Source organism: Podarcis vaucheri (assembly GCF_965113315.1).
Source record: "Podarcis vaucheri genome assembly, chromosome: 5".
Taxonomy (NCBI): Eukaryota; Metazoa; Chordata; class Lepidosauria; order Squamata; family Lacertidae; genus Podarcis; species Podarcis vaucheri.
This window is the reverse complement of record NC_138763.1, coordinates 5,634,649-5,661,153: the sequence shown is the minus strand read 5'-3', so window position 1 is coordinate 5,661,153 and position 26,505 is coordinate 5,634,649. Positions and strand designations below refer to the sequence as shown.

Sequence of the window (26,505 nt, the reverse complement as noted above, 5' to 3'; positions counted from 1 at the left end):
CCGAGGGAGCCGGCGTACAGCTTCCGGGTCATGTGGCTACCATGACTAAGCAACTTCTGGCGAACCGGAGCAGCGCACGGAAATGCCGTTTACCTTCCCGCTGGAGCGGTACCTACTTATCTACTTGCACTTTGACATGCTTTCGAACTGCTAGGTTGGCAGGAGCAACGGGAGCTCACCCTGTCGTAGGGATTCGAACCGCCAACCTTCTGATCGGCAAGTCCTAGGCTCTGTGGTTTAACCCACAGCGCCACCCGCGTCCCCTGCTTTCCCATCAAGGCCTCCTACAAAATGACAGTCCCCTCCGAGATGGTAACATTGGAACTGTGGCTGGGTTGGAGAGAGGCAACGCTGCACGAAATAGGCTTTCTGTGAAGGGAGAAGCGGATTTCAGGGTCAGATATTACCAGATAGTAAATCCAAGTCTCAGCGATGTTGTGGTTTAGTTAGGCAGAGAGGGCAGCAACCTGGGAAAATATGGAGTCTGAGTTGGGGGAGATGCGTACTGCCTGGTTCTGAGCCGTAGAACCATAGAACTGTAGAGTTGGAAGGGACCCCAGGAATCTTTTGCCCAATGTAGGTCTCAAACCCACAATCCTGGGATTAAAGAGTCTCATGCTCTACCGACTGAGCCATCCTTTCAGTCAGCTGAACCAGGACCCACAGAGGAACACAGGAAGCAGCCTCTTATCCCGAACCTTATGAGGTACGGCTAAGGGAGCTGGGCATGTTTAGCCTGGAGAAGAGGAGGTTAAGGGGTGATATGATAGCCATGTTCAAATATATAAAAGGATGTCACATAGAGGAGGGAGAAAGGTTGTTTTCTGCTGCTCCAGAGAAGCGGACACGGAGCAATGGATCCAAACTACAAGAAAGAAGATTCCACCTAAACATTAGGAAGAACTTCCTGACAGTAAGAGCTGTTTGACAGTGGAATTTGCTGCCAAGGAGTGTGGTGGAGTCTCCTACTTTGGAGGTCTTTAAGCAGAGGCTTGACAACCATATGTCAGGAGTGCTCTGATGGTGTTTCCTGCTTGGCAGGGGGTTGGACTCGATGGCCCTTGTGGTCTCTTCCAACTCTATGATTCTATGAACCGGACCACCGGTCCACTTAGCTCAGGACTGCTTATGCTGACTATCAGCAGCTCTCCAGGGGTCTCGGCCCAGGGGCATTCTCAGACCCTCCTGGCGATGCCACTGGGGAACTGAACCTGGGACCTTCTGCGTGCAAGCCAGACGTCTTACCGCTGAGCTACGCCTCTTCTCCAAGTCTTGCTTGCAGCTCCAGATCCGGGCCACGACAGAGGGCGCCAGCTTGGGGAAGGCTGCTGTAGGCCCTATGGCACCTGTGCCCCGGAACGTGGCAAGCTTTGGGCAGCTGTTGCAGGCCCGGGGGAGAAGCTGGGAGGGGTGGGAGGAAGGGGGCTTGGCCAGGGAGGGGGTGCGGAAGGAGGCAGTGGAGTGAGTTGGCGCACGCTGAACATGAGATCCCTATCAGGGCTCCGTCGGAATTGTCCCAGGTGCATTAAACAATTGGTCCGACGCCGCATGCAAACCTATCAAAGCGAGATGCCCCCTCTCTGCCTCCGAGAGAAGGATTGCAGCGATGCCTCACCCGCCCCCCCCCCAGACTCCCATCAGCTTAATCTGCTGGAGCTGCCGTCTATCTCTCTCTCCCCCCCCCCGGCTCCCTCGGCCGCACAGGCGTGCGCTGCTCCACCAAATTGGACAAATACATGTAATGCAAAAAAAATTGCCCCATTAGCCGGAAAAGAACATTGCGGTGCACTCACAAAAGGGGAGGGAGCCATTAGGTGCTTCAAGCCCAATTGAAGTCACCATGGATCAGATTCAATGGCTGGCGACAGATGCGGCATCGCTCGCTGTGCAAAAGACTTGAGGGTTTGGGGGGGGCGCAGAGAGGCAGCGCTTGCTACATGGTGGAGCTTGAATGGTGCTTGGATTTCTTCGAGCTGGAGAACAGCAATGGCCGTCAACTCAGAAGTCTGCCAGCTTCTTAGGCCCAGGTCCCATTTTTTGAAACCAAAACATATGTTTTGGGGCCCTGTTTCTTAATCTTTCCCCCACATGTTTGGTGCTGTTCCTGCACCTTACCTGGGATCAGTGGCACAGCACGGCATTGGTTGATTCCAGGTAGGGGAGCTTCCCACAGAGGAGGCCATTTTGGGCACCTGAGAACCAGGTTCTTGTTTCCTGCATGCCCGTAATTGGGTGGGAGAGCAAGGACACTGTCTTGCCATAGAATCATGGAATTGGAAGGTTCCCAAGCGTTATCTAGTCCAACTCCCCTGCAATGCAGGAATCTCAACTTAAGCATCCTTTGCAGATGGCCATCCATCTCTGCTTAAAAACCTCCAAGGAAGGAGAGTCCACCACCTTCCGAGGGAGACCGTTCCTCTGTCAAACAGCTCTTACCACCAGAAAGTTATTCCTGTTGTTTAGTCCGAATCTCCTTTCTTGTCACTTGAATCTGTTGGTTTTGGCCTGGAGTGGAAAGCAAGCTTGCTCCATCCTCCGTAGGACAACCCTTGAGATATTTGAAGATGGCTCTCTAATCTCCTCTCAGTCTCCTCTTTCCCAGGCTAAACATACCCAACTCCTTCAACCGTTCCTCATCAGGCTTGGTTTCCAGACCCTTGATCATCTTGGTCGCCCTCCTCTGCACACTTTCCAGCTTGTCAACATCCTTCTGAAACGGAGGTGCCCAGAACTGGACACAGGATTTCAGCTTGGTTCTGAGCAAGGCAGAAGCGAGTGGGACTCCATGAATTTGCCCAGTCCTTTTTTAAAGCCATCCTAGTTGGTCGCTATCAGTGCTTCCTGCGTTGTGAGCAAGTTCCGTAGTTCAACTGTGCATTTCCTCAATCCTCTTTCCCTATACCATTCATAATTTTATAAACTCCTATAACAACAACAACAACAATTTATTATTTATACCCCGCCCATCTGGCTGGGTTCCCCCACCCACTCTGGGCGGCTTCCAACAGAATATTAAAATATACAGTGGTGCCTCGCAAGACGAAATTAATCCATTCCGCGAGTCTCTTCGTCTTGCGGTTTTTTCGTCTTGCGAAGCACGGCTATTAGCGGCTTAGCGGCTTAGCAGCTTAGCGGCTATTAACGGCTTAATGGCTTAGCAGCTATTAATGGCTTAGCGGCTTTAAGAAAAAGGAAACAAACTCGCAAGAACTCGCAAGACGTTTCGTCTTGCAAAGCAAGCCCATAGGGAAATTCGTCTTGTGGAACGACTCAAAAAACGGAAAACTCTTTCGTCTTGCGTGTTTTTCGTCTTGTGAGGCATTCGTCTTGCGAGGTACCGCTGTAATAACCTATTAAACATTAAAAGCTTCCCTAAACAGGGCTGGCTTCAGATCTCTCCTAAAAGTCTGGTAGTTGTTCTTCTCTTTGACATCTGGTGGGAGGGCGTTCCACAGGGCGGGCGCCACCACCAAGAAGGCCCTCTGCCTGGTTCCCTGTAGCTTTGCTTCTCGCAGCGAGGGAACCGCCAGAAGGCCCTTGGAGCTGGATCTCAGTGTCCGGGCAGAACGATGGGGGTGGAGACGCTCCTTCAGGGATACAGGGCTGTTTAGGGCTTTTAAGGGTCAGCACCAACACTGTGAATTGTGCTCGGAAGTTGTTTGCCTTTTCTCTAAACTAAGAAGTCCCAAACGCTGCAACCTTTCTGTTAAGTTGTGGGTTGACATAGCAGCCGGCACAGCGATTTCTTCAAGTAGATCTTTTATTCTGGTAAGCTGGAAATAAACTGACAGCGAACAGCTCAGCCGGCCTGTATTTATAGTCAGCCGGCTGTCAACATTGTAACCATAACAGCTCAGAGTTCCCGCCTAAAATAACGGACGCGGACCTGAGTGAAAACTATCTACAGACCTGAGTGAAAACTATATACAGTATCCCCCTGTTGGCCCAGGGTGAAACTACACTACATAACACCCCTCCCCACCGAGATAAGGCATTAGTTACAATCGTAATGGTTTCCTTATATACAGCACTACGCGTAATGGTTCAATTAGGCACAAAAGCATATCGGTTACATTTCCCCTACTTAGACCAACAGTGATACCTGTCCAACAACATAGTCCTTTAAATAAGTTGGGCGCTTGGAAACTCTGCCAGACCGCCGGGGACTGGTAGCCAAGTCCGGAGGGCCACACAGTTCTCGCTGAGGCTGTGGTGCGACCCTAGGTGGCGTTGGAACCAACTCCCTTGGATCCGCTGCTGTGGGTGGAGCCTCCGCAAGTGGAGTGGTCTGAGTCTGTTCTGAAACGGCTTGGTTCGGCTCCACACTGGCAGTTTGCGAGGGAGGTGTAGGTGGGGCCTCGCCATCTGTACGTGTCTCTTCCGGAGCCGCAAGCGCAGTTGGGGGCACCTCGGTAGTGTCCAAGTCCCTAACCCTGCGCCTAAGCTGGTCTATGTGCCGTCGCCACAAGCGTCCGTCTTCGAGTGCCACCTGGTATGAGCGAGGTCCAGTGACTCCCACTACTGTGGCTGGCACCCAAGGGATGTCCCCCACATAGTTCCGGGCAAAGACCTGGTTTCCTGGGACAAATGACCGTGGTGCGTTGGCACAGCCTGGGGGTTCAGCCACGGCAAAGTCTGGGTGTAGCCGGTCGAGCGGTGACCTGAGGCGGCGGCCCATAAGCAGTTCAGCAGGGCTCCTCCCTGTGGCCGCATGAGGGGTGATGTGTTGCACGAACAAGTATTCGGCGACCCGCTCATGCCAGTCTCCCCGGTCCAGGCGCGCCAGTGCCTCTTTTGTCGAGCGCACCATTCTTTCTGCTTGCCCGTTGCTGGATGGATGAAAAGGTGCCGTTAGGGCATGGCGGATGCCCAGTCCCAAAAGATACCGCTCAAACGTGCCTGACGTGAACTGCGGTCCGTTGTCAGAGACCAGGACATCAGGACACCCATGCGTTGCAAACAGGCCTCGCAGCACCCGGATGACAGCTTCGGTAGTAGTGGAGGGCATCAGGGCGACCTCCAGCCATTTGGAATAGGCGTCCACCACTACCATAAAGGTCCGGCCGTGAAAGGGGCCAGCCAGATCGATGTGCACCCTCGACCAGGGTGTCTTTGGCGTCTCCCAGGTGTGTCCCTTAGCTGCCGGTGGTGCAGGCCTCGACTCTTGGCACGCTTGGCAGGCGGACACCCAGGCAGTGATGGCATCGTCCATATTAGGCCACCAGATGTAACACCGAGCCAACGCCTTCATTTTGACAATTCCCGGGTGGCCAACGTGCAGAGCCTCCAGGACGCGCTGACGGAGTCCCTGGGGAATCACGACGCGGTCTCCCCACAGCAGACAGCCGCGATGAGCTGAGAGTTCATGTTGTCTGGTTGCGAAGGGCTGGAACTCCGATGCAAAAGGCCCTTGTGGCCACCCCCTCCACACCCAGTTGAGCACCCGGCTGATGGTGCGATCCTGGGCAGACGCGGAGGCCACAGTGGCAGCCGATACAGGCGCTGTCGGAAGATCCTCAATCAGAAGGAGCGATGAAGCTGGAGCCGGGTCTTCCACAAATGCTGGAAGAGGGCAACGGCTGAGGGCGTCGGCATGGCCCATCGATTTCCCCGGGCGATGGATGAGCCGGTAGTGGTAGGCAGCCAGGAAAACAGTCCATCGCAGCATGCGTGGTGAGAGGACCGGTGGAGTTGGACGATCACCGGCGAGGAGGCCCAGGAGCGGCTTGTGGTCAGTGATGAGGTCAAAGGTCCTGCCATAGAGGTATTCATGGAACCTCTTCACTCCAGCCACAAGTGCCAATGCCTCCTTGTCGAGCTGGCTGTAATTCCGTTCCGTCGGAGATAGTGTCCTGGAAAAGTAGGCGAGCAGTGCTTCTCTTCCATCTGGAAAACGGTGACTAAGGACAGCACCGATGCCAAAAGGTGAGGCGTCGCAGGCAAGGACCAGCGGCCTGGATTCACTGTACTGTACCAGCACACTGTCTGAAGAAAGGAGAGCCTTGACCGCGTTGAAGGCCGCCGTCTCCCGATGACCCCAGGCCCAAGGCGTCTTAGTGCTAAGGAGTCGGTGAAGAGGCTCAGCCACTGTGGCTTTGTGGGGCAGGAACATGTTATAAAAGTTCAGCAGCCCCAGGAATGCCTGCAACTCCGTTTTGTTTTTTGGGGTGGGGGCCTGCTGGATAGCGCGGATCTTGGATGTGGTTGGATGAAGGCCGGAGGCATCGATAAGATAGCCCAGGAACTCTACCTGTGAAACGGCAATCTGGCACTTCTCCCTCTTTACCTTGAGCCCGGCCTCCTGGAACCTGGTCAGCACGGCACGGAGGCGCTCGAACAGCTGCTGGTGTGAGTCTGCAGACACCAAGACGTCATCAAAATATGGTACCACGCCCGGAAGCCCTTGCAGGAGACGCTCCATAAGGCTTTGGAAGATGCCAGGAGCCACACTCACCCCGAACTGCAACCGGCGGCAACGGAATGCCCCCCGGTGGGTGACGATCGTCTGGGCCTCAGCAGTGGCATCATCGACAGGCAGTTGTTGATAGGCTTGGGCAAGGTCCAGCTTAGCGAAGACCTTACCCTCACCCAGGGAATGCAGCAGGTGGTGGACAACAGGAACCGGATAAGCGTGCTGCTGAAGTGCCTTGTTAATCGTGCACTTGTAGTCAGCGCAGATTCTCACCGACCCATCTGGCTTGACAGGCGTGACGATGGGGGTTTCCCACTTTGCGTGGTCAACCGGCTCCAAAACTCCTTGGGCGATCAGTTTGTCCAGTTGTTCGTCCACCTTAGCCTTGAGAGCAAAGGGAACCCGGCGTGGCTTTAGCTTGATGGGGGCGACTTGTGGATCAAGGCTAAAGGAGATGGGCGTACCTGTATATTGCCCCAAGGTGCCGTCAAAAACCTCGGCAAAGTCTTTGACCAGACCCTCAGTCTCTGCGTTAGAGATGCTAGAGATACAGTTGATGCCGGTGATTTCCAGGCCGAGGGCATCAAACCAGTCTAGCCCTAGGAGGCTTGGCCGCTGACCTTCGACCACCACCAACCGGAGCAGGCCCGAAAAATCCTTGAAGGCGATCCGGAACCGGCCAACGCCTACCACGGGAATGTCGTTTCCCTGGTAGTCTCTCAGGTGTACGCGGTGAGAGTCGAGTTGCCTTTTGGACACTCTGGGTACCAGTCTTTTGAGGGTGCTCCATGACACGATGGACAGGGCAGACCCGGTGTCGATCTCCATGTCACATGGAGCTCCTTCAATGAGCACCGTGACGTTCAGCTTGCGTCGCGTCGACGAGTCGGTTTGGCCAATCGTGGTTCCAGACGGGCAGCGGCAGTTGGTGAGAGCGAAACAACTTTCCTTGGCAGACTGGAGTGAAGACTTGGACTTGCGAGTCGATGAAGGGGGGGTGTCAGATGGAGCCGATCGGCAGACCTTAGCGATGTGGCCCCTTCTGGAACACTTCCTACAGATGGCGTCTCTGAATCGACACTTGGCACGGGAATGGTTGCCTCCGCAGCCAGCACATTCCGGTTGGCCCTTGGAGTTCTGTTGGAACTTCCTGCGCTCCCGCTTTGTCTGGTGCACATCATCGTCTTCACTGTAGGATGCCTCATCACTGCTGGCCTCTTCATGATGCACCGGAACTGGCTCCCTAGCAAGACGCGGGCTGCTGGACTTGCGGATCTCCTGAGCGGAGCGTTCAGCAGCTTCTGAGGCCACAGCCTCCTCAATGGCTTTCTGTAGCGTGAGGTCTGGCTTGGCTAGGAGACGCCGTTGCAGATGGATGTCCCGGACCCCGCAGACGATTCGATCCATCAGGGCATCGTCTAAGTCTCGGAACTCACAGTGCATTGCAGCCTGTCGCAGGGCGGTGGTGTAGTTGTTGATTGACTCCCCCTCTGCCTGGTTCCGGTGGTAGAACGCATGGCGGGCAGCAATCTTGGACGGCTTTGGTGCGTAGTGGCTGCGGAGCTTCTCTTGGATCGTGTCCCATGGTGTTTCCTGGACTGCTTCAGGCGCAACCAATGCTGGGGCCGTCTCAAACACCTCAGGCCCACAGAGGCTGAGGAATATGCCCCGCTTCCGATCCTTTGATACTGCTGTCAGCTCGTTGGCTTGGAGGTAGCAGTCGAACCGAGCGAGGTAGGAGTCCCATGATTCAGATGCTGGCGCAAACGGCGGTAGAGGCACAAGTGAAGCCATGATTCCGATGCCGGCGTGAAGGGCGATGGATGGAACACAGTGCTCCAGCCAGAACAGTCAGCTCTGAATTGGTTCTGCCCAGTGATTTCGCTCAGTGATTTCGCTCAGTGATTTCGCTCTGTGATTCAGCTCAGTTCAGAGGCTGGCCGCATCTGGCTGTGCTCTGATGTCCATCCATCCCATCTTCATCGCCAGTGTTAAGTTGTGGGTTGACATAGCAGCCGGCACAGCGATTTCTTCAAGTAGATCTTTTATTCTGGTAAGCTGGAAATAAACTGACAGCGAACAGCTCAGCCGGCCTGTATTTATAGTCAGCCGGCTGTCAACATTGTAACCATAACAGCTCAGAGTTCCCGCCTAAAATAACGGACGCGGACCTGAGTGAAAACTATCTACAGACCTGAGTGAAAACTATATACAGTATCCCCCTGTTGGCCCAGGGTGAAACTACACTACATAACACTTTCCTCACTGGGGGTGCCTCTCCATCCCCTTGATCATTCCAGCTGCCATTTCTGGACCTTTTCCAACACTTCAAGTTTTCTGCCTCTACTTTGTTGTAAGAAAGCGTTTATATGCTCTGTTTCAGTCCTAGAAAGCTGTACACACTTGCATGAAAACATAAAAAGACCATGCAATTAAAAAGACAATAAAACTGAAAACAGTTTTAAAAAACCCACCACCAACGTAATCAGCTAGGAGAGAAAGAAAAACAACTGGGTGATATATATATATATATATATATATATATTTATTTTTAAAAGGTATGAATAAAAGGTTTAAATGGGAGCGAGCTGACAGCCAACCCTATCTTGGGAGGGAACACCACAATATATTGGTTTATTCATCATTGCTATTATGATTAGCAGTTTTTATGTCACGCTCCAATGAGCTGAGGGTGACATCCATTGTCTCCCCTTTTATATTCACAATAACCCTGCAAGGTATGTTAGGCAGAAAGGGGAGAGGGCAACCGGCTCAAGATCATCATGGGAATCTGTTTTTGGCCTTCCAAGCATTTTGAACTACAACTCCCATCATTCCCTGCTACCCAAGACCCTTTTCCCTGGAGAAGCCAGGGAGTTGATGTGGGATCTTTAGTGCCAGGACTGAAGAGGGGAGGTGTCAATTGTCATGGCCAATCAAGCCAAACCGCTGGGATGGCTCACTTGGTACGGCACAAATCTCTTAATCTCAGGGCTGTGGGTTCAGGTCCTGGGTTGGGCAAGAAGATTCCTGCCTTGCAGGGTGTTAGATTAGATGACCCTCAGGTCATCTTTTCGATTTTAGGAAAGAGAGAATCTGCTATCTCTTAACTGTCAGAATATTCTCCCCAATGTTTACTCAGAATCTCCCTCCTTGTCATTTGAATCAGGTCCTCCAGAGCAGCAGAAAACAAGCTTTCTCCGTCTTCCATGTGACAGGTCTTCTGATATCCTATCACCTCTCAGGGGTCAGCAAACTTTTTCAGCAGGGGGCTGGTCCACTGTCCCTCAGACCTTGTGGGGAGCCAGACTATATATTGAAAAAAATATATGAAGGGATTCCTATGCCCCACAAATACAGTGGTGCCTCGCAAGACGAAAAGAATCCGTTCTGTGATTCTCTTCGTCTAGCGGTTTTTTCGTCTTGCGAAGCAAGCCCATTGACGGATTAGCGCTATTAGCGGCTTTTGCGGCTTATTTGCTGATCGGATCAGCTGATAAGCGGCTTAGCGGCTTAGAAAAAGGGGGGGGAGGGGAAAAAACCAGCAGGAACTCGCAAGACATTGTCGTCTTGCGAAGCAAGCCCATAGGAAATTCGTTTTGCGAAGCACCTCCAAAACGGAAAACTCTTTCGTCTAGCGAGTTTTCCGTCTTGCGAGGCATTCGTCTTGCGGGGCACCACTGTAACCCAGAGGTGCATTTTAAATAAAAAGACACATTTTACTCATGTAAAAACATGCTGATTCCCGGACTGTCTGCGGGCCAGATTTAGAAGGCAATTGGGCCGTATCCAGCCCCTGGGCCTATGAGCTAGTTCTTTGGGCTGATCCATCATTCAGTTTTTTCTTAAGCACCCCCCCCAAGCTTGAAAAAAGACTGTTTCTATTTGGCCTTTCTTGGAGCTGTGATACCACAGCCTTGATCTCTTCGAGGTCCCCCTAACAGGCAGTGATAGTGTCCCTGGTTTAGCCTTGTCCGGACCTCCCCTTCCCCTGTGGTCCCCCTCCCCCTGCAGTCACACAGTGTCCCCCCCCCCCCGCCCCACTCAGGGCTGGGGCAGCTACCTGTCAGCAGTGGCTCTTTTACCTTGATGAGCAGCTAAATGAATTATAAATCAAAGGCAAGTGCCAGGGGAGGGGGACGGGAGGGGGAGGCCCCATTACAGCGGCCAGGCACGATCTCCACTCGGTGCACACTATTAACTCGCAACCAGCTGAAAATCCCCAATTGCTTAGATGGTCTGCATAATCTCAGCCTCTTCCCTGCCCCCCCCCCCCCGCCAAGCAATGATGGCAGGTCGGCTGCACTCCTTGCCAGTGAGAGGGGGGCTGTGGGGATCCAGGGCAGCAGGGGGGGGCACCTCTTAGTGGGGAGGGCACACGCGCAATCCCTGGCATCCCCTGTTGAAAGCATCTTGTCTAGCAAGGCTGGGGAGAGGCTTTTAGGGATGAGAACTGATTTGTGAGGACATGGGAGCTGCCTGGTGCAGTCAGACCTCTGTCCTAGCCAGCTCAGTGCTGCCTGCACTGACTGGCAGCGGCTCTCCAGGGTTTTAGAGCAGAGGACGTTCTCATACGCTGCCAGGAATTGGCCCTAGGATTCTCTACCGCTGATATTACAGCTGTTTCCCATAGCACTGAGTCCAACTCAAAATATCCTGGCAGGAGCTCCCTGGGACCTTTCTGAGCAGCTGCCGTCTGAGATCCTGTTGTGGGCTGGTAAAAGGAGCACTTTCTAGCTGGTATCCTGTTGGAGGGGACGGTCTCCTTCCAGCAACTCCTGCAGCCGAGCTGGCGCCAAATACATTGCTCTGCTTTCCTTCGGACCACATCAGCAAGGCAAGAGGGAAAAAGCAAACTGTGCGGGTCCTGTGGGTTACCCGAGAGGTGAGGTCCAAGTCCGGTCCGTGGTCAAAGGTGGAGGCAGTCCGTAGTAGCTGAAGCTGGGTGCAGGGCAGGGAGCCAGGTGAAGTCAGGAACAGGCTTGCAAGCAGGGAGCCAGGGCGGGTCAGGCAGAAAAGCAGGACAGGGTTCAGACAGGAACTAGCAACCAACAATGTTGCTCCCACAACTTGGGACTGGGGCTGGCCGGCTTTTATCTCCCCCAAGGCATAGGGCGGCCTCGATCCTCTGCTGACTCGCCTCTCCTGGCCTGGAGGCGAGCCCTCCTCCTGCAGGAACTTAGTTCCCTCCGCCTCTCTGCCCTGAGTCTCTGCAGCTCAGGAGAGGCTGGAGGGTTACTGGACCCAGAGGCAACCTCACCTTCCTCTGTCGGGGCTGAGAGTGGAGCACCTGCAGGCACTGGGTCCTCCATCACCTCAGGAGCCAGAGCAGGCTCAGCTGATGCCTGCACCTGAGGACCCAGCACAGGTGAGGACCCTTCAGGCTCAAGCCCCAGCCCCGGCTCAGCTGGTTCTGGAGGCGGGGTCTCCTGTGTAGGCTGGGATCCCTCAGGTTCAGCCTCCGAGTCTGAATCCCAGGCCATCACACTAACCCAGGCACCGATTGTTAATATTAAAGAGTAGTTCACATAATCAGTGGCTGTAATGGAAGCAGTTTGGGGACATGAGGAAATGAGCCCCACTTTCCCCATATATATTTTTTATTCAAGTAACCTTTATTGGCATCACATAATACAAACAGAATAAATAGGCCAGTGCAATCTCTTTGCCATTTCAACAGTACAGTCATTTGCCGAAGGGAAGAAGAGGCGAGCAATCTGTTTCATCTCTGTGGGTTTCCAGCAAGGGCAGGATCCTGCAGCATACTTCGGCGACAAAAAAATCAAATAGAGGAACTTAGCTACTGTCTTGGTGAACTCCTGGTCTCTAACCTGTAATAAGAAGCGTATAACCTCTGTCTCTGGTTTCCATGTTGGAATACATAGATGGTCTGGAAATTGTTGGTGGAGATCATCATACCTTTTACATTTAAGGGCCATGTAAGCTACAGTTTCCGCCAGGTGGGCATCGCATGGGCAGATCCTGTCTCCTTCTGCTATACCCGCAAATCTACCACACTTTCCCCATATTTCCCACTGCTTCAGCCTGCTGATGGCAGTCATGGGGAAGGAGCCTGATGGGAGCTGCTCCTTGTTGCTCTCTCTAGGGCAGCGGTTCTCAACCTGTGGATCCCCAGATGTTGTTGGACTACAACTCCCATCATCCCTGAGCTCTGGCCTTGCTAGCTAGGGGTGATGGGAGTTGTAGTTCAACAACATCTGGGGACCCACAGGTTGAGAAAGGCTGCCCTGGAGGGGAGTCTTTTGCCTTGTGGCGCTGCGTGCTTCCCTCCACCGGTGCCCTGCCTGTTTTTTTGCAAAGCGATCAGATGCATTGCACAAAGGCGCCTTCAACCTCAAGTGCTTGCTCATCCAAACCCCCCCCATTGTTCTGTTCCGGGAACTTTTCCCTGCTCACAGATGTAGTGAGCAATATCGCAGCCAGTTACCAAGGTGTTCTCTCTCTCTGTGTGTGTCCCAGCATCTTGATGTTCCAGCAGCCTCCTCTAGTATGACTAAGGGTACATTTGCACTGCCAGCTCACTCTGCCTCTTTCCTCCTTGAGCTCTGCTGGAAGGGCTTTTGTCCTCTCCACCCCCCCCCCCTAGGGCACTCTGCTCTTCACCAGCTGTAGCTCAGTGCTAAATCGCTGCTAGAAGATCCTGCAGCAGTTTTTCTGATGTTCCCCCCAGGACTCTTTAAAAGAGGCTCAGTGAACGGCCCTCCTGAGCTGAGCTGCTTTGGATCCCACACCATTGGGGGGGGGGGTGCGGAGTCAAATCCACATTCCCATATCCTGCATAGGAGGCTGCCTGATTCCAAAGCCAGGCACCTGGAGAGCCAGTGTGGTGTAGTGGTTAAGAGCGATAGTCTCGTAATCTGGTGAACCGGGTTCGCTTCCCACTCCTCCACCTGCAGCTGCTGGGTGACCTTGGGCCAGTCACACTTCTCTGAAGTCTCTCAGCCCCACTCACCTCACAGAGTGTTTGTTGTGGGTGAGGAAGGGAAAGGAGAATGTTAGCCGCTTTGAGACTCCTTAAAGGGAGTGAAAGGCGGGATATCAAATCCAAATTATTCTTCTTCTTCTTCTTCTTCTTCTTCTTCTTCTTCTTCTTCTTCTTCTTCTTCTTTGCTCAGTGTTGTCTACACTGACTTGCAGTGGCTCTCCAGAACTGCCTGGCCATGCCCTTTGCCAGACATACTGTATTTTTCGCTCTATAGGACACACCCGACCATAGGACGCGCCTTGTTTTAGAGGGGTAGAACAAGAAAAAAAAATCCCCTCTCTGCTCAGCGCCCCTTCAGCGAAGCGGCAGGAGAAACGGAGCCCCTTCCATTTCTCCTCCCGCTTCGCTGAAGGGGCGCTGCGCAGCTCTCCCTCTCTGCTGAAACCAGGAGAGTCTTGCTCTCCTGGCTTCAGCAAAAGGAACCCGAAGCCTCCGGAGCACAGTGGGAGCTCCCACTGTGCTCCGAAGGCTTCAGGCAGCTATCCCTGAAGCCTGGAGAGCGAGAGGGGTCAGTGCGCACCGACCCCTCTCGCTCCCCAAGCTTCAGCGAAAGCAACGCGAAGCCTCCGGAGTGCGGTGGGAGCGCTCCCTCTGCGCTTCGGAGGCTTCGCGTTGCTATCGCTGAAGCCAAGGAGCCTACATTCGCTCCATAAGATGCATACACATTTCCCCTTGATTTTTGGAGGGGGGGAAGTGTGTTATAGAGCGAAAAATACGGTACATGTATATGTGTCACGGACTGGTTGAATGCAGAGGAATGCTGGGAGGAACTAGCCGGGGAACCCCCCCCCCCAAGGGAAGAAGACTCAGAGCCTGGGGATTGGTGGTGGGATGACACTGAGTGGTCACAGGGAGAGGACGGAGAAGATTGGGAGGAGGTGGTGTCGGAAGCTGAAGAGGTAACAGGGTTTAGTGAGCAGGAAGAGGCTGTGGCAGAGAGAAGCTCAGAATCAGAGTCAGAAGCAGAAGCAAGAGAGGAGGGAGGGTGGCAACACGAGAACGGGGCCTTCTCTGCAGTGGCTCCCCGTCTGTGGAACGCTCTCCCCAGGGAAGTTCGCCTGGCGCCTTCATTATACATCTTTAGTTGCCAGGCAAAAACGTTCCTCTTTAACCAGGCATTTGGTTGATCCGATTTACAACCCATGCCCTTTTAAAATGTGTTTTTTTGTTTTGTTGGGGGGGGTATTGGGTTGCTGTTTTTATTTTGATTAGGTATTTTGTGGTTTTATATCTTGATTTTATTCTGCGAACCACCCTGAGACCCCCGGGTATAGGGCAATATATAAATAATAATAATCCAGAAGTCTGCAGTGGAGCCAGCACCTGCAGGGGTCATGAGGGTTCCTGGACCAAGCAGATGAATGAAACAAAATGCGTGTTTAAATGTGAATTTTCATGCAGATAATGGGTTTTTAAAAATAATGTTGTTAAAAAATAATAATGCCAAAATAAGGGCAGAAAGGATGGTGTTTAGAATTGAGATCCACGCAGACACACCTCTTCATTATTGGAAAGGGGTAAAATAAATGCTATGAAATATTTTGTGCGGCTGTTTGTAGAGCAACTTGATGAGATGGAGAAGGTTTTGGCTGCTGAATTGTTTCCCAAGTAAGCTGCTTTTGTGTCCAATGACTTAACTATTGAATCATAGAAATGTAGAGTTGGGAGGGACCCCCAAGGGTCATCTATCCCAACCCCCTGCAATGCAGGAATCTCAGCTAGATCATACATGACCGATGGCCATCCTACGTCTACTTAAAAACCTCCAAGGAAGGAGAGGGAGTCTGTTCCAGTGTCAAACAGCTTTTACCGTCAGAACGTTCTTCCTAATGTTCCTTCCTTAATAATAATTATTACAGCATACTCCCACAAAACAGTGGCTCCCAAACTTTTCTGAGCCAAGTACCCCTTGGTTCCACAAACTCAGCGCCCCCTTCCCTATAAAAATAGCAGAATAAATAGCCTGCATGACCCACAAAGGAAGATAATAACCCAATAAAACAGTAGCAATTAATTGCACATTCATTCAGAATCCAATTAAAACTGTTTAGTTTAATTAATTCAACAAAATGGATGAACTTGATTCAGAGTCTAATAACCATTTGCAACTTCCTTCAACCCCCTTGCCTCCCTCCCGAAATCTCACCCCGCCCAGGGGGGAAATACCACCCAGTTTGGGAGCCAGTTCTGCAAACAATTATTGAACCTGGTGTACATAAAGATTTTAAGGAAGCAAAGCCCTCCATCACCTGTATTTTACCTGCGCTGTTGGAGTCTGTAGTCTTCCGTCTCCTGTCTCTCACCGCCTCTCTGTTCTCCACCCCTTGCAGCTGGTTCTCTTCTCTGGCAAGCTGAACACCATTGCCGCTGTGGTCACCATCTTCTTCCTGCTGGTCTATGCCACTGTGGATTTGGCCTGCCTTGCACTCGAGTGGGCGTCTGCCCCAAACTTCAGGTATGTGGGGCTCTTGCATGTAGGAGTTGGGGGTTGCGCCAGGATCATATTACACCAGTCCTGAAAGGCCTACATTGGCTCCCAGTCCATTTCTGAGCACAATTCAAAATGTTGGTGCAAACCTCTAAAGCCCTAAACAGCTTTGGCCCAGTACAGTGGTGCCTCAGGTTAAGAACTTATTTCGTTCTGGAGGTCCGTTCTTAACCTGAAACTGATCTTAACCTGAGGTACCACTTTAGCTAATGGGGCCTCCCGCTGCCACCAGAGCACAATTTCTATTCTCATCCTGAAGCAAAGTTCTTAACCCAGGATACTGTTTCTGGGTTAGCAGAGTCTGTAACCTGAAGCATCTGTAACCCGAGGTACCACTGTGTACCTGAAAGAGTGTCTCCACCCCAATCGTTCAGCCCAGACAATAAGGTCCAGTGCCAAGGGCCAATTGGTGGTTCCCTCACTGAGAGAAGTCAGGTTACAGGGAACCAGACAGAGGGCCTTTTTTGGTGGTGGCACCTACTCTGTGGAACGCCCTCCCATCAGATGTCAAACAGAAAAACAACAATTTGACTTTTAGAAGGCCTCTGGAAGCAGCCATGTACGAGGAAACTTTAATGTTTGTGTTTTATTATTTTTTTATACATGTTGGAAGCCTCCCAGAGTGGCTGGGGTAACCCAGTCTGATGGGCAGGGTACAAATAATAAATTATTATTATATTATTACATTCACCTTGTGTGAAAACCAACCATGAGCCCCGTAGGCTGAGGGCGAGTGAGAATCTGGTGGACAAGTCTGTGAAGTGTGAGGACTAGCTGCTTGAGTCGGGGTGGGGAGCTTCTTTCAGCCTGGGCGTCATGCTTCCTTCTGGGCATTTTTTTTTGGGGGGGGAGTCACATGATGTCACATGTCAGTGGTGGGTGGGGCCAGAGACAAAAGTGGGCGGTGCAGCATATGTAAATTTTACCTAGTTTCTACACACCGTACCTCTCTGTCCTCTATCTGGCAAGGACTGTCAACATTCAAGGGGGAGTGTGAAGCAGAGGCAGTTGGGGGTGTGGCCAGGGGAGTGTCCCGAGGGCCAGGTAGAGGCTCATCAAGGGCCACATTCAGACCATAAGCCTGAGATTCGCCATAGTTGCTTCGTAGAGCAACAGTTTCAAGAAAGGTATTTGTAGGAAAGAGAGGAGGATGTATAGGAAATTCTGTTCCTCCTTTCTCAGCTCACGGGCTCTCACAGCAGCCTACAAATCAAGGCAGAGACCTACTTTAGCAATCGTGTGCAAACGTTAAACACAGTCGTAAAACCAAACATATGCACTAGCCAATAAAATAACTGGAGTTCTAAACAGAATTACCATTGTTTGCATGTGCAAAAAGCCTTCTTAAACCGGGAGGTTTGTCCTGGAGGTGTGGCGTTTTGCTGGGCACTAGAGAGACCTGGGAGGGACGCGGGTGGCACTGTGGGTTAAACCACAGAGCCTAGGACTTGCCGATCAGAAGGTCGGCGGTTCGAATCCCCGTGACGGGGTGAGCTCCCATTGCTCAGTCCCTGCTCCTGCCAACCTAGCAGTTTGAAAGCACTTCAAAGTGCAAGTAGATAAGTAGGTACCACTCCGGCGGGAAGGTAAATGGCATTTCCATGCGCTGCTCTGGTTCGCCAGAAGCGGCTTAGTCCTGCTGGCCACATGACCTGGAAGATGTACGCCGGCTCCCTCGGCCAATAAAGTGAGATGAGCGCCGCAACCCCAGAGTTGGTCATGACTGGACCTAATCGTCAGGGGTCCCTTTACCTTCACCTAGAGAGATCTGGGAAGGAAGTTCTATGGCACAAGCAGTCAGTTCATATGGGAAGGGCAGCCCTTTTGGAAAACAGCACCATGGTGCAAAGGCTCTGTTGCTTCTTCTGACAGTTGCCAGCTTTCTGGGGTCGAAGAGAGCCTTGTCTCAGACTCCTTATGCAGCTCTTTTCTAGGATAAACACCCCCAGTTCCTTCAACGGTTCCTAATAAGGCATGGTTTCCAGCCCCTCAATCATCTTGGTCCCCTTCCTCTGCATTCTTTCCAGCTTCTCAACATCCTCTTTAAATTGTGGTGCCCAGAACACCTCTCAGCCTCCTCTCTGACTCTCCATACGGCTTCTTCCTCTGCTCCTGTAACTCTGCCTTCCCCTTGACCCTCCCTGCACCCTTCATATGGGTCTTCCGGGCGGGTAAAATTCTTGTTGCATGTTGCAAGGTGAGTGCGCCTGCCTGGGGCTGTCTGAAATACTGCTTGCGGGGATTGGGGGGCGCGGGTAGATGGATGGGGAGGAGGTACACCCCCTCGACTTTCTCTCCCTCTCCTTGCTTGCAGAAAAGCCAGTCCACCCGCTGGTGAGCAGCTCAGGGAAATCACCTCTCTCCCCCCCCCACTTCCCTGCCTCCAGTGGTCCCTCCTCTCTCTCTCTCTCTCTCTCTCTCTCTCTCTCTCTGGGGGGGGGGGGAGCGTAGGGCCTGGTGATCAATTTCTCCCCCTAGCTAATCCCATCAAGCCGAGCACATCGCCCGTGTAATAAGCATTTATGATCCTGTTTAAAAAGCTTTTGCCCTTGAGCAAATACCGTTTTTAGCCAAGAAGGGGGAAAGGGAAGGATTGCCGGGAGGCGGGGGGGGGGGGCGAGAGAGAGAGAGAGAGAGAGAAAGCAGAGAACCCAGACTGCATTCTGCTCTTTGCAGTGAATTTATGGTACTTGTCCTGCTCTGCTTCTCGGGGCCGAGTGCCAGCCGTTTTTATGGAGCACAGTTTACATTAGTGGTAATTAAACCAAGGGGAGCAGGAGAGAGTGGGGAGTGGCGTGGAGCAGCATTCCTGGAAGAGCGTCCCTCTTCCTTTCCTTTTCTTAGCTGGGATTTACTCAGCTGCAGCCCTGCGTGCAGGCGAGAGCTTGCATTGTTTATTTGTGATTAATTTCCTGCATTGAAGCAGCGTTGGACTAGCTGACCCTCAGGGTCCCTTCCAACTCTGCAGCTCTGTTTATTGAATCTATCTCTCACCTTTCCTCCACGATGCTGAGGGTGTTTTGTACGTGGTTATCCTCATTTAATCCCCACAACAACCCCATGAACTGGGTTAGGTTAAGAGGCAGGGACCAGCCCAAGGTCACCCAGTGATGTTCTTGGCCGAGTGGGGATTTGAACCCTGGTCTCTCACATCCTCGTCCGAAAGTCCTAACCATTACACCACACAGGGAAAACCAAGATGAGTAATGTTTTGGAGGATTCAAAGTGCCATGAAACGAATTTGATGCAAAGGTGTCTTGTTTGTTTCCGGTGCGAACTTTGCAAAGTGGTTCCTGCAGTTTTTTCAGAAAGTTCCAGTTTGAAGTAGGGGTAAACGCCAACTGTGGAAGGCGCCTATTGGCCAGCATCGGTGCCGCCAGCAACCCAACTCCTTCCTTGGAGGAGAATAATAATAATAATAATAATAATAATAATAATAATAATAATAATAATAATGATGTTAGAAAAGTTGCAAAGGTGGAATCATGAGAGAAGGACCTTCTGGGACCACAGTTAACGTGCTGAGTGTGTAGGAGTGTCGTCTGGGTGTTCAAAATACTGGGTGCTAAACCCCTTGCAATGCAAGAATCTCAGCTAAAGCATCCATGACCGATGTTTCAACCTTGCTTACAAAGGAAGGAGAGTCCACCACCTACCGAGGGAGTCTGTTCCACTGTTGAGCAACTTTTGCCATCAGAAAGTTAGTCCTGCGGGTGGTGCTGTGGAGGGAACGTGGGTGGTGCTATGGGTTAAACCACAGAGCCTAGGACTTGCTGATCAGAAGGTTGGTGGTTCGAATCCCCTTGACGGGGTGAGCTCCCGTTGTTCGGTCCCTGCTCCTGCCAACCTAGCAGTTCTAAAGCATGCCAAAGTGCAAGTAGATAAATAGGTACCACTCCGGTGGGAAGGTAAACGGCGTTTCCGTGCGCTGCTCTGGTTCGCCAGAAGCGGCTTAGTCATGCTGGCCCCATGACCCGGAAGCTGTATGCTGGCTCCCTCGGCCAATAAAGCGAGATGAGCGCCACAACCCCAGAGTCTGCCGTGACTGGACCTAATGGTCAGGGGTCCCTTTACCTTTACTAGTCGGAATCTCCTTTCTTCTCATTTGAATCCATTGGTTTGGCTCCCAGCCTCCGGAGCAGGAGAAAACAAGCTTGCTTTGTCTTCCATGTGACAACCCTTGAGATATTTGAAGAATATAGTAACCTAACAAGCTGTCGGGCCAGTGGTCCGTTAACTCAGTATTGTCAACACTGACTGGCAGTGCCCACGGGTTGGACTAGATGACCCTTCACGTCCCTTCAACTTTTATGATTCTGTGATTCCAGGGTTTCGACCTGGGTCTCTCCTGGCCCTGCCCAGGGATGCCAAGGGTTGAAAACGAGTCCTTTTGTGTGAACTGTGGCCCTTTCCTCAAGCTACAGTCCCTGGGTTATTCTCATTGAGGGTGAAGCATTCATTGTTCAGAGTGCTGTTGCGCCCATGCGCAGACTCTCTGTCTCTCCCACCCGCCCCCTTGCTTTTTTATGGTAGCCAATAACCGTCAGAGGGCAGTGAGGGTCACACACTGAAATTAACTGCTGTCAAGAGCATAAATTAGGCAAGACCTTTTTCTCTCCTGCTCCTGAGTTTTCTCTCTCCTTCTCTGGGAGACAGAAGTTTGCGGGGTAACAGAAAGTGGGTACTCAATGGGTGCCTCATTTGGCTGAGGCCCGGCCTGGACACCGGCCTCAGCCGACCCAGGTCATTTTGCTCCCAGGGGCAGCATGGCAACCCCTGCAAGTCCATCTCCATAAGGCTGCTAGACTGGCAATTGAATCTGATCGCATCGTCGACAAGGGGCGGCACCCACCGTGCACCCAAGGCCAGGGCGGGGGACACACACAGTTCTGCTGTCTAACCCCACACTCCTGCTCTCCACCTCCCAGCACCTGCCACCCGAGGCAGACGCCTCCCTCTCCCCAATGGTAGGACCGTTAGACCTGACTTAGCAGGGAAGTTTTTTCCCAGGCGATGGAAACGGCGAAGGCGCCCGGCCAATATTAATAATTAATTTCTGCGTGCGCCCGTAATTATTTAAACTCAAAAGACATGCATGCATCCTAGTCGGCGTTAACACCTCTCCATTTCAGAAAGACGTGGGCTTTTAAGTTTAATGGATAAGTTTTTATTATCTCTGTAAAGCGTCTGAATTGATTGTAATATCTGGATCAGATGTTAGTAAGCCTCCTGGACAATTTCAGTAAAATTCACATGGTTTTCTTTCTTTCTTTCTTTCTTTCTTTCTTTCTTTCTTTCTTTCTTTCTTTCTTTCTGAAGTGGGGGAGGGTTTGAAATCTGGGTGGGTGAGATTGTCTGTTTTATTTAGAAGATCACGGATACCTTGCCTTTCCAGTTCTAAAAATGGAACCACCCGAGGCAGCTAAAAGCATAGAGTAAAACAAAAAAAAACCACCCACACACAATCTAAAACAAATTTAAAATGAAGCAACAGATAGATGAACAAAAAGAAAAAAAGAAAAATCTAAACAGGAAGCAAAGCAGGTTAAATCAACCAAAAGACGGGCTGAAGGAGCTTGCTGAAAAATTATTTTGTGTGGCCGTGAGGTACTATCTAAGAAATAATCGGTGGAATCTCCCAGGGCAAGGAGTTCCAAAGTTCCAAATTGGGGTCACAGACCAGGGGCTCACAGGTGAGGATACCAGAAAGACACGAGTGAAGGCCGGTGGGGAGAAATGGAGGGGGCATAGTCATCTGAGAAATGAGGCACGGGGAACTGTGGGTGGAGAAATATGGGGCAGAGGGGGGAAGAGAGATAGGGCATGGAAAAGGAAGGGTACTTTTTCTGTGTGACAGAGGTGGGGTTGCAGAGATGGGGGCATGAAAGAAGACCCCAGTGGTTTGGAACTGCTACTGAAAGTCTGGCACAGGCTTCTCCTGAGCATGTGCAGAGCGCTGTTGCCTCCCTGTTGTACATTTCTATCCACACTTTTTCTCCAAGCAGCACAATAACCCTGCGAGGGAGGCCAGGCTAAGGGAGGCCGGGGCCGGGGCAAGGTCCCCTAGTGAGCTTCTTCATGGCCAAGTGGGGATTCGAACTCTGCTCTCCCAGGTCCTTGTCTCTCCCCCCCCCCAAACATACAATTTCAAGGCTGTAAGAGAACGAGGTCTCTGGGGCAGCATCTTAAAACACACACAACCCGCACCCTTTTTCCTTTGCTCCCCCCCCCTTTTCCTGCCATGGCTTCCTTCCTCCCCCCCCACCTTAAAATGCCATTTCCCCCCTCCCCTCCCTCTCCGCACAGCCGCCGAGGTCTCCAGCACACATGAAATAAAAAGGGATTTTAATTACCTTTCAGCAAAAACAACAATTAGAGAAAATCACAGCTTGTGGGCTCCCCGCCCCCGGCTGGCTAATCGCGCTCCAGCGCTGAGCGCAGAATAGATGGGGGGGGGGGAGAGCAGGAGGCCACCCCTCCATGCACACGTACACACACACACACACACACACACATGCCACACACATTTCATAAGCTGGTCTGTTACCCACAGACAGGCCCTTTTACCTGCCTAATCGATTGCGCACGCTTGCGCACACCCACACATGTTTTTCCAGGTTGTCAGCCTCGCAGCCCAGGCCTGGAGCAAAATCAGGGTGAGTTCCCTGCAACAATCCTATCACATTATTATTATTTTTTATTGTTATTATTATTATTGAACAACAAAATGCAGTGCGTGTGGCAGGGAGTATTATTTGCTTTGCAAAGCAGCAAAGCCAAGCGTGCCCAGAGACCACCTGGTTTTTGCCCCCCAAACCCCCAATGGTTCCCCGAGATAGCAGGATGTCATGACCGATGGTTGCTAGCTAGATAACCTGTTGAGTTTTTCAGCTGGGAGGCAAAGTTCTTTATCTGTGAGCATGTCATTTATTTGGTTTACATGCCAACCTTTATCCAAAGATACCGTATCTTCAGGTGCCAGGCAAAAACATTCCTTTCTAACCAGCCCTTAGCTATCAGTGCCCTTTGTTTCTCTGTGGGTGAGACTTTTCTAACGTGCTTGCTCTTTGCTTAAAATACTGTAAGCCGCTTTGAGTTGCAAAAAAGCAGCTAATAAATTTAATAAGCAACAACCGCAGCCAAGGCAGGTTTTGCTCTTGACTCCCACCCTCTCCCCAGCCTACTGCCGCTTGGTTGTAGAGCAGCTGCTTTGCACAGACAGGGTCCTGGGTTCAATTTCTGGACTCTGAGACCTTGCAGTGCTGCTGGTGGTCAGTGTCGACAACACCCAGCTTGATAGATAGACCAAACTCTGGCTCCGTTTGCTCCATCGAAGTGGGGGGGGGGGCATCCGCTTCTGTGCAAGGAAGTCAGTGGATGTGCTTTGGGGCAGGCCCCCTTGTTGTGGGACTAATCCTGCTCCTGGGTGGGCTTGCCTGGTTTGCAGCCCCCTCCCCTTCCCTCTGCATGGCTCTGACCTGCAGGGCTTTCTTCCTTGGCGTGTGACAGGATGCTGGGCACTCGCCGTTGTCTATCCATAGGGAGGAACTGGCACAAAGCCCAGCATGACGGCATCTTGCAGGGTTTCCTGGAGAGGCTGGATGCATCTTAACCACACAGTGATCTCTGTGCTGCTCCTCTCTTCAGAGTCCCACCCAAGGAGTTCCCTTCCTTGGTGTGAACGCAGGAAGCTGACTTATACTGAGTCAGACCATGAGGCCCTCTCTAACTCAGTCTACACAGACTGGCAGCAGCTCTCCAGGGTCTTCAGAGAATCATAGAGTAGTAGAGTTGGAAGGGACCCCTGCGGTCATCTAGTCCAACCCGGCTGCAGTGCAAGAATTCTCAACTAAAGCATCCATGACCTAACCTCTGCATAAAAACCTCCATGGAAGGAGAACCCACCATCTCCCAGGGCTGAGCGGCTCTCAGAAAGTTCTTCCTGTTGTTTAATTGGATTCTTCTTTCCCACAACTTGAAGTTGTTGGTTCAGTTCCTGCCCTTCGGAACAGAAGAAAACAAGCTTACTCTGCCTTCCATCTGACAGCCCTTGAGATATTTAAAGATGGCCATCATATCTCCTCTCAGTCCTCTCTTTTCCAGGCTAAACATACCCAGCTCCTTCAACCGTTCCTCATCAGGCTTGGCTTCTGGGGCAAGGGACATTCGCAGTCCTGCCTGGAGATGCCGCAGTGTGAACTTAGAAACTTCTACATCAGACGGTTGGCGGTTCGAATCCCCGCAACAGGGTGAGCTCCCGTTGCTCGGTCCCTGCTCCTGCCAACCTAGCAGTTCGAAAGCACATCAAAGTACAAGTAGATAAGTAGGTACCACTCCGGCGGGAAGGTAAACGGCGTTTCCGTGCGCTGCTCTGGTTCACCAGAAGTGGCTTAGTCATGCTGGCCACATGACCCGGAAGCTGTACACCAGCTCCCTCGGCCAGTAAAGCGAGATGAGCGCCGCAACCCTAGAGTCGGCCACGACTGGACCTAATGGTCAGGGGTCCCTTTACCTTTAGCTTACATGCAGAGCAGCTGTTCTGCCGCTGAGCTACAGCCCTTCCCCACCGGACTCCCTCACCCTACCCAGGTTGGGGAAGGAGGAAGGAAGACTTTGGACCAGTTGAGGCAGCACTGCGGAATGAGCACACATTCCTTTCTTTGTCACGGGAGTGAATGGGAGGCATTGATTTTTCTTAACTTCCATATGTATTGATTTAGTTTTCTTTGTTGCGTTCATATCCCAGCGAGCTCAAGGTAGTGTTCATGGTTCTTCCCTTACCCATTTAATCCCCACGACAAGTGAGGTGGGTGATGCTGAGAGACAGCTACGGGCAGTGGAAACTAAACTGGTCTTCCATTCTGCATCTAGCCAGCTCCTAAGAAAGCAGCAAGAGAAAGAAACTCGAACACCCTGGGTTTTCAGCTCTCCAGATTTATGGGGGTAATCCTGAGATTCACTTCTGCTTCCATGGTGGGGTTTTCCCCCCTGTATGGGCTCTTTGCTTACAGCTTGCTGTTTGTCGGGCTTTTGCAGGTGGGTGGAGAGGAGCAAGGAAATAAATAAATGCATTTAGGGGGTGCGGCACTTAGGGGAATCTCCCTGAATGCAAGTTTCTGCAAACTTCCCCCCCCCATCCGCCGCCCCCAGAATGGCTGTGGGGCCGGAGGGAGCCCAATTCATGTTGCCAAGGAAGCCTGGAACCATTATCCCAGCTGGATGCATTAGTGCTTAGAACCACGGTTTGGCGGATTGGGGGGTTGAGAGAGAGAGAGAGAGATTTGCTGCCTGAGATAGTAATTGTCGCCGTTCGGCCCAGCTAATGGCTGTTATGATTAAGTTCTATTATGGAGCCCGCGCTCAGGAGCGGGTGGGTGGTGGTGGGGTGTTTTTTTTTTTTGTCGGGGAGCTCAGCGGGGAAAGGAGGGGATTGACAGCTTTTCAGATGGAGAGACGGAGCGTGCTGCTCCTTGGCCGCACTGCCCCGCCCCCCCACCCCACCCCAAAAGGATCTTAATAGCAGCCCACATAATAACCCAGGAGTGGTAACTGAGAGTGCACATTGCTTTGCAAGAGCAGGCGGGCGGGAGTTGGATGAGAGGCTTCGCCCTCCCCCCCCTCCCCTCCGCAAAGGACACTTTCTCATCTATTCCCGGGTTCGTTCTGCAGGCAGGCCCCAGCTGCGTGCCACCCCCCCTTTCTCTTCCTCCAGCCCCCGCCTTTTGCTGCTATCTGGGGAGCCGACCTTCACCTCGCTGGCTTCCAAGCCTCTGTTGATGCGACTGTTGATTTGACCCCCATGCACCCATTGTTGCAGAGTAATGAGGCTAGCAGCAGCCCAGCAACCTGTGGCACCTGAAAGGTGTGCACATCTTTGGTGGAATAAGCTCTCGGCTGCTGCAAACGTGGTTTCCCCCATGTCAGATTGCCACGCACCCCCCTACATGCAAAGACACCTCCAGGCCATGCTGCGGCAGAGACAGCCTCGTGTTACAGTAAATGAAGCACCCACGCATAAATAGGAGAGACCCTTTCCCCACCACATCCTGTCTCTGAGCATGTTGCTCTGTCCCTGGGGAACACTCAGCTCTCAAGCCTTTAGTGGTCCTTGAACTGGCACACAGCTGACCTGATGAATGCAAGGCAAGAGCTTGGCTTGGGTGCTACCCGTCCGCTCTGGCCAAAGGAGGGAGGTCAACCAAACCTCTTCATATCAGTTGGCTACAGGTGATCATATATCCTGCCTGACCCTGACAAGCTGGAAGGTGTGCAGAGGAGGGCAACCAAGATGATCAAGGATTTGGAAACCAAGCCTGATGAGGAACGGTTGAAGGAGTTAGGTGTGTTTAGCCCTGGGTGGGCAAACTAAGTCCCGGGGGTTAGATCTGGCCCAATCGCCTTCTCAATCCGGCCCGCGGACAGTCCAGGAATCAGCATGTTTTTACATGAGTAAAACATGTTCTTTTATTTAAAATGCACCTCTGGGTTATTTGTGGAGCCTGCCTGGTGTTTGTACATGAATAGAATGTGTGCTTTTATTTAAAATGCATCTCTGAGTTATCTCTGAGACAGTGGACCGGCCCCCTGCTGAAAAAGTTT

The 26,505-nt window shown here is 52.0% G+C and overlaps 1 protein-coding gene across 2 annotated transcripts in view; it reads left to right on the top strand.

Moving 5' to 3' along the window:
* Positions 1-26,505, top strand: part of LOC309533058 (solute carrier family 12 member 9-like) — a 103,989-nt gene that overhangs the window by 41,907 nt on the left and 35,577 nt on the right. For both annotated transcript variants that reach the window (XM_082224051.1, XM_082224050.1), the window contains exon 9: positions 15,749-15,873. In XM_082224051.1, coding sequence (XP_082080177.1) covers positions 15,749-15,873 — 125 coding nt within the window. The remainder of the gene's footprint in view (positions 1-15,748; positions 15,874-26,505) is intronic.